General features: G+C 35.9%; 1 protein-coding gene across 1 annotated transcript; it reads right to left on the reverse strand.

Moving 5' to 3' along the window:
• Positions 1 to 2,023: 2,023 nt before the first annotated feature.
• On the reverse strand, positions 2,024 to 7,835 carry LOC111911959 (uncharacterized). The gene is made up of 4 exons (XM_023907724.1): positions 7,383 to 7,835; positions 7,016 to 7,229; positions 6,609 to 6,890; positions 2,024 to 2,118 (listed from the first exon to the last, which is right to left on the reverse strand). Exons 1-4 carry the CDS (start codon positions 7,833 to 7,835, stop codon positions 2,024 to 2,026), a joined length of 1,044 nt encoding a protein of 347 aa, XP_023763492.1.
• Positions 7,836 to 8,053: the final 218 nt, after the last annotated feature.

Here is an 8,053-nt window from a genome sequence, read left to right on the forward strand (position 1 = left end):
TTCATATATATATATATATATATATATATATATATATATATATATATATATATATATATATATATATATATATATATCCTTTACTAAAGATCATTAAAATCTCAATCTAAGCTTTTAGAATTGAAATGAAGTATAATTTCCTCTCCCTTAATTATAGCAAAACAAATTTTCCCAATTGAAACTTTTGTTTTCTATAATTAACATTGCTAACTTGCAATACTTATTATAATTATCATGCTCACACTAACATGATAATTATTAGCATAACACTTATGCTCTCACTAGCTTTGACATGTACTCAGAAATGAGCTGGACTTCTAGAAATCAATACTTAATTGATTTTCTTACCAAAGTTCAGATTTCTGATAAGAGATGCTTTGATAAAACTTTATCAAAATCATACACCTTTCCTTACATAGCTCACATGTGTGTCTAAACAATCTTACACCTATGAAAAGGGATGTCGTAATCATAGTCTCAATTGTTTAGTCCTTTGTCATTTCTCACAAATCCATGTTAGTGTGCCGATTAACCACACACGCTCCACTAACGAATTTGAGAATGCAAATATCACAATTGATATCTACTTAAAGCCTACTTAGTGAAAGCGTTTCCTCACCATCATTTTCATGAATCAGAGAGAAACCTTATGACACTTAGATTTTATGGTGTATGTGTTCCTATCCATGTGAATTTATCGAAACCATAATCACAAGACAAGGTTAGTAACAAACCCAAACTCATATGGACTGGACTTGTGTAATCTTAATTTATTGCCACTTGGTAGCACAAGGCCTACCATTGCTTCCAGGTTGTTATGCAAACAATTGAGAACTTGTAGCTAAGATGCATAGTCAACTTTAACTAGAATAGGCAAGGAAAAGAGAATATGTCACCACGATAGGCTATAAACCTCAAGTCGTGTGCTACTGATAAACAACAAGTTTTATTCTTGATTAGTTCTTCAAACTTTTTCAGGATCTTTTAGACTCCCACTGTCCTCTTGGCATATAAGACTCTCTTGCCAAGAACCATTCCTTGACAAACAAATATTCAATAGATAGTGCGGATTCTTTATCAAGACAAACACTTCACACAATTTTCCTTAGTTAGTCTTTGTTTTATCCAAAACATCACAACTTACCAATTTCAAATGTACAAGAGTAGAAAATCTTTTACTCTACATTTGACAAGTGTTATAAACCTTCTTTAAGATATGTCACTCAAGTTACAATCTTGGAGTATGACTCTAATAATTGTTTGGAACGAAGTATGACTCATCTTCTTGACTTAACCATTTCAACAATTCATGATTCCTCTTCTTAGCCATAGGAATGCACTAAGGTGTCCTTAGAGAACCAATTGTGATATGGTTTCTTAATCATTAAGATGATCACAAAACATGATACTAAAGTACTCGCCCATCTTATAAGATTTGAGAAGCTTTTATCTTTCTGCCTAATTTGATTCTTCTCATTCGTTTTGCCATACATCGAAACTTTTCTAATGTTTCAGAATTATACTTAAACTTGTAAGTATAACCGTATTTACTAAACTTTAGTAAATCATGACAAATAGTCTTATCAATCTTTGTCGTGGACTTGACCAGTGCACAAGAATGTGTACTCGATCCCTTAGTCCTTCACTTGACTCACATATACATGTGAACAAAGAATTAGTCTTAATTTTCCAAAGATGAAAATTCTCATTCATCATACAATACAACTTGCATGATTCCAAGTTTCTGTTCAATTGCAACTTGGGAGATGAGAATCTTTCCTTATTTGGTAAATTTAGACACTACCACAAATGAAAGAATCAAATTCGTATTTCCATTATTGCTAGAAACATACAAACATCAATTTTCCATAAATGTCATTGCAAGGAGATATAAAATAAAACAAAAACAAATTGTATTTATTTATAAAATGCGGAAAAAACTTTTTTGTTACAATGCACCTTTAAACGAAAACTATGATATTACATATTTCCTAGCAATTTATCATAACTCCTAAGCAGTAGCTCAAAAATCCAATCTTAGAACCATGCGGTTGAAATCCATCTTCGCGATAAGATTCAACATACTCTTCTTGTAAGCTTCCTCCCCTTTGCTTGATCCTGTCAAACATCAAAATGCAACCTAGTCACATCATGTATTAAGAATCAACAATTAGGAACTTAACAGAGTTAGATAGCGGACTTACCTGAAACAGAGTCATACTTTTTGATTCTTCCTTCTCTCAGATCTTTCAGGTAGTTAGGGCAGCTTCGTAACCAATGCCCCTTCTCTTGACAGTAAAAACATACAGACTCTTTGGGAATGGTACATGGGACTGTCACAGACTTAGCCTTTCACTTTACCTATTGGTCAACCAGGTTGACCAAGGCCGATCCCTTTCCATTGGGAAGAGAAAGCTTTTCTGGACTTCTAATGTTTCCATTGTCAATGTCCATGGAAGTTTGAGAAGTAGATCTTCCACCCAAATTTACTTTTCCAGTGCGCCAAAACATTTCTGATTCAGCAACAACAAGTAAATAAGAAAGATCAATAAGGTTCATGTCGTGATCTGTCATATAGTAGTCCTTAATGAACTCACTATACGACTCAGGAAGTGACTGAAGGACCCAGTCAATAGCCAGCTTCCTTGGGACGACACCCAATATTCTCAACCTGTCAATGTGTGACTTCATCTCTAAGACATGAGTTCACACATGTCTTCCATCTTTATGTTTCATTGCAAGTAGGGCTTGAGTGATCTTGAAATTTTCAAGCCATTGAGCTTGTGGGTCAGGGAGAATAATTGGAGGAGGTGGAGGAAGAGAAGTATGATTTTCATGATCCAATCACAGGACATCGTCTTCATTAGGAACTCTTGTTCCGAGAGATTTAGGAAGATCATAATTTTCTGAACCAGACATCTACAATGGGAGAAATTCAAGTTTATTGATTTAAGTCCTTAATAGAACACCCAATCTGAAATATTAAGGCTAGGACCCAACACAATATTTTATAACTTGAAAGAGGGATGCCATAATCCAAGCCACAAAATATTTGAAGGTATGTGAATGATGATTCACCAATTTTCACTATGAAAAATGAAATAATTTATTAGGTTTTAACTGGATTTGAAACTCCTAGATCTTTGAGATTAATTTAACTTTTCAATGGCATGTTTCAATCTCGATTGTGCCCTCTCAAGTTTTGTGACTGGGATGCCGAGGATCACAAAACAAGGTGTTAATAACCATGCAAATATACTTGGTACTCTTAATTTTTATCACCTAATCGATGTGTCGGTTAACCACACACGCTCCACCGATCTATGATAAACCTTAAGCCACCCTTTGCCAACCTTGTTAAATCCAAGTTAGTGTGTCGGTTAACCACACATGCTCCACTAACGACTTAAGCAAGGTGCAAAGTGCAATTTCATTGGTTAGCACCAAATTTACATTTTCCAAAAGTAACTAAGATTGAGAATTTATAAAAGGTGTAGTTACTTTATATTTATCATTATACTTATAATGAAGGGAAAATTAGAGTCTTGTCAAACTCGTTCGGCTAACGACCTTCCACCAGTCAAGGAAGCGGTGGGTGACAGTGGACACCCATTAAACTGCCATTTTATAGGTAGTAACCTTATACCCCCTTATACACCGGCTTCGTGAACGAGGCCAACTAAAGGTAAGACTGACTTTGTTCTTATACATATATATAACTATTAACTATTAATATTATAATAGTATAAGGGTTGAATTTTAACTTTTAAAATTCTAAGGATTAAAGTATTCATGAGGGGGAACTTTACAAATTCCAAAACTTGAGGGCATGTTTTGAACAATTCAAAAAACTTTTTCAATTCCATAACTTATGATTTTAAAGTAGTTTTAATGGAAAAACTCTTCAAGTTCCATAACTTGAGGACAAGTTATGGAAGACTTTAAAACGTTTAAAAACGAGACTCTTCATTTTTTATAACTTATGAAAATCTTATGAGTTTTAAAAATTATAAATGTGACTTTTCATACAACTTGAGGACAAGTTACAAAAACACATATTATGAACAACATTTAGATCAATTTGGATCGAATACAGATTATCACATGATTTTCTATTAATCTAAACTAACTCATAAGAACAAGATAATTCAAATCAACCAATTTTCATGAAATTAGCCTAACCATTAAACTAATACAAAACATGAATCTATTGATAATTATCTTTGAAATTGGATTAGCGTGAACATTACCACATCAAAAACAGGTTTACAAGTTCAAAAACGGCTTAGGGTAATGTTCGTAGTCCAATTCCAGCCAAAAAATCGAATATATGTTGTCAGGGGGTGCAACTCGACGAGTTGGATGAATTTGCACATGGACTCGTCGAGTCCCTTGTCCAGGCATCAAAAAATTTGATTTTTCCACCTTTTTTCAGCAAATTGCATCAAGCATAATTGAAAACAAGCCTAGGCTCTGATACCACTAATGGGTTTTGAGCATTCTAACACTCCTATGGTGTACATGCAACCCTATAAACCTTGGATCTATGTTTTCTCTGTTATACATGCAAATATTCCATATTCCAAGGTTTCATCCTAACTAGCACAATATGAAGTATATATAATACAAGAATCTAGTAGAATGACATACCTTTTTTATGGAGCTTTAAGTCTTGAATCTTTAAGAGCTTAGTGCCCCAAGTGTTGCACCTCAAATGGTTCACACAACACCAAAGACCCTTGGAATAACTTGAGAAGAAGAATATTTAAGTTCACTCTTATGAAATCGGATTTGCCCTCTTGTATACTATACACTAGTGCCCATTTCATGAACTAGAGACCTCTTTATATAGTGTGAAGGATTAGGGTTACATTCATGTAAACCCTAATACCCATGACCTTTCATTTCCATAGGATCCATGGGTTAAACACTCCATGGACTATCCATGAACGCTTAGCCCAACCTAAATGAACTTGGCCCATCCTGTATATATAAGAGTCCGTATTTAATTGGTTCCTTTTTTATCACTAAATTAATTCTTGATCAATACTAATTAGATAACATGATTCCATATTAATATATTAGAACTTATAATATATTAATATAGATCATAAGTATCATTTTTCTCATTTTGTCTATCCAATTGTTCCGATGCCATGCAACCCAAATGGACCATGCCAAATCGGGTCAAGTACATACCAATTATAGTTATGGACTTAGACCGTAATCCAACAGGTGGTAAATTATCTCACAGTTGTAATCCTTGAGCAACTCTAGCCATCGTCGTTTCCTAATATTCAATTCCTTTTGATCAAAGAGATACTGGAGACTTTTATGATCAGTGAAGAGTTTTCACTTTGTGCCATAAAGATAATGCCTCCATATCTTTAATGCGAATACTACCACTGCTAACTCCAAATCCTGAGTGGGGTAGTTCTTTTCGTGCTCTTTCAATTGTCGATATGCATATGCTATCACTTTATCTCTCTGTGTCAGAACACAACCTAAACCAACTCCAGATGCATCGCTATAGACTGTGAAGTCCTCAACTCCGTCAGGTAAAGAAAGAATCAGTGCTTCACACAACTTCTTCTTTAATTTCTCAAATGCTTCTTCATGTTTCTCGCTCCATGTATATGTAGCTCCTTTATGGGTCAACGTTGTTAATGGAGCAACTATCAAAGAAAAGTCTTGGATAAACCTTCGGTAATATCCAGCTAATCCCAGAAAGCTTCGAATCTTAGTGGGAATTTTTGGTCGTTCCCATTTCATCACAACTTCAATCTTTGTTGTTTCAACCATTATTCCCTCTTGGTTAACCACGTGATCCAATAATTGGACTTCCCGAATCCAAAAATCACATTTGGAGAACTTTGCATACAACTTCTCCTTCTTCAAAACTTCTAATACTTCTTACAGGTTCTTTCAATGCTCCTGTTGGATCTTTGAGTAAATTAGAATGTCATCTATGATCACTATTACGGATTTATCAAGGAATGGTTTACAAACGATGTTTATAAAATCCATAAATGTTGTTGGAGCGTTGGTTTGTCCAAATGACATAAACAAGAACTCGTAGTGTTCGTATCTTGTTCTGAATGCGGTCTTCTCGATATCTTGTTCTCTCACCTTTAGTTGATGATATCCTGACCTGGGATCGATCTTTGAGAAATATCTTGAACCTTGCAGCTGATCGAACAGGTCGTCAATCCATGGCAATGGATACTTGTTCTTTACCGTTGCCTTGTTCAGCTCTCTATCGTCTATGCACATCCTCATGCTCCCATCCTTCTTTTTAACAAATAACATCGGAGCTCCCAACGGTGATGAACTAGTTCTAATGAAACCGTTGTCCAAGAACTCTTGAAGTTGCATCATAAACTCCTTCATCTCTGTTGGTGCTAATCGGTATGGTGATTTCGCTATTGGTGTCGATCTTGGCAACAAGTCTATTCGAAACTCTACTTCTCTATCAGGGGGAAATCTAGGAACATCTTTAGGAAAGACTTCCAGATAGTCGCACACCACTGGTATTCTTTTTATCTCCTTCTTCTCCTTCTTTGCATCGATCACAAATTCCAAGTATGATGTGCATCCTTTAAACAAACTTTTTTTGGCTTTCATCATGGAAATGATTCCAGAATTCACTCTACATTTGTCCCCGTATACCATAAACGACTCTTTTTCAGCTGGGTTTACTCTCACCATCTTCTTCCTGCAAAGTATCTCGTCATCGTTCACACTAAGCCAATATATTCCTAATATGATGTCGAATACGTTCAACTTAATGGGTAACAGTTCCTCATGGAATTTATTCCCGTTCAAGTTGATGATGATGTTTTTAATGCAATTGCTAACATGTATGAATTCGCCACTGGCAACTTCTACAACTAGAGCATTATCAAGTTTATCTATAGGCAATGCTAGTCTTCCACCAAATTTATGCGATATATAGGAGTATTTGCTCCAGAGTCAAACAATATATTGGCATTCAATCCGTTTACAATAAAGGTACCTGAAGCGACATTTTCTTCATCCCTTTCAGCTTCCAGGGTCATCTGGAATGCTCTTTCCTTTGGCCTTGGTGGAACATTTGGCCTTGCTACCTCTTTCTTCTTTTCGTAGTCCTTAGAAATATGCCCTTCTTCATTGCCTCCATAACACATCCTCTTGTTGGATATGCACCGATTGGTGTAATGCCCAATATTCCCGCACTTAAAACATGTCACCTCCTCGCCACATTTCCCAAAGTGTTTCTTTTTTCACTTATCACACCATCTTGATTCACCTCCTCTTCCTCCAAACTTCTTAAAACTAGACTTCGAGAATTTTCTTTTCTTGTTGGAACTTGAGGATCCATCAAACTTCCTTTTCTCTCTTACCTTAGCTCTCTCTACACCCTTCTCCCTTAATTGGGTCTTAACATTCTTAGCTGCTCTAACAGCTATCTTCAAAGTGGTTGCCATTTTGACTGTTTGGCCAAAGTCCGATGGCAATCTGTTAGCAAACTTCTCTATCTTGGAGAGTTTAGTAGGCACCAAGTAGGGGAATAACTTCATCCTCTCGGTGGATGCAGTGTCACTATCATCAACACTCATCTTCCGTTTCTTTAGGTTATGAAACTCATTGTTTAGGTCTATCAGATCTACTTCCAAGCAGTACTGCAATTTCAACTGCTCCATGAATGCTTCTCGAGACATCCTCAGGGCTTCTCTTCGTGGAATTGTATCTTCCAATAACTCCCACCGACTTAAAACTCCTGTCTTTAGTTGTCTGATTGCAAAGACGGTTTTCTGCTTGTCACTGCAGTTGTAGCTTTCAAATATCATTTCCATCTCAGAGATGCAGTCCATAATCTCTACTGGATTGGTGGTTTGGCACCCAAGAAGTTCTTATACATACGCCCATCCCTTTCAATCTCTTTTTCTGTGTCGTTCCTCCTTACCACTCGGGGTTTAACCTGACTCACAGTACGACTGTAATTTCCTTCCTCTGACTGTTCAATGTTCATCTCAGGTTTTATAATGGGTACAATAGGTTCATCCCTATTTTT

This window comes from Lactuca sativa, chromosome 4, assembly GCF_002870075.4.
Source record: "Lactuca sativa cultivar Salinas chromosome 4, Lsat_Salinas_v11, whole genome shotgun sequence".
In the NCBI taxonomy this organism is placed as follows: Eukaryota; Viridiplantae; Streptophyta; class Magnoliopsida; order Asterales; family Asteraceae; genus Lactuca; species Lactuca sativa.

Excerpts from the sequence above, each read along its gene's own strand:
- LOC111911959 (XM_023907724.1), bottom strand. The coding sequence starts at position 7,835 with ATGGAAATGATATTTGAAAGCTACAACTGCAGTGACAAGCAGAAAACC. Across the intron at positions 7,230-7,382 it reads AGGGTGTAGAGAGAGCTAAG|GTGACATGTTTTAAGTGCGG; the intron begins GTAAGAGAGAAA and ends TGTGGCGAGGAG. Across the intron at positions 2,119-6,608 it reads CATGATGAAAGCCAAAAAAA|GATCAAGCAAAGGGGAGGAA; the intron begins GTTTGTTTAAAG and ends GATGTTTGACAG.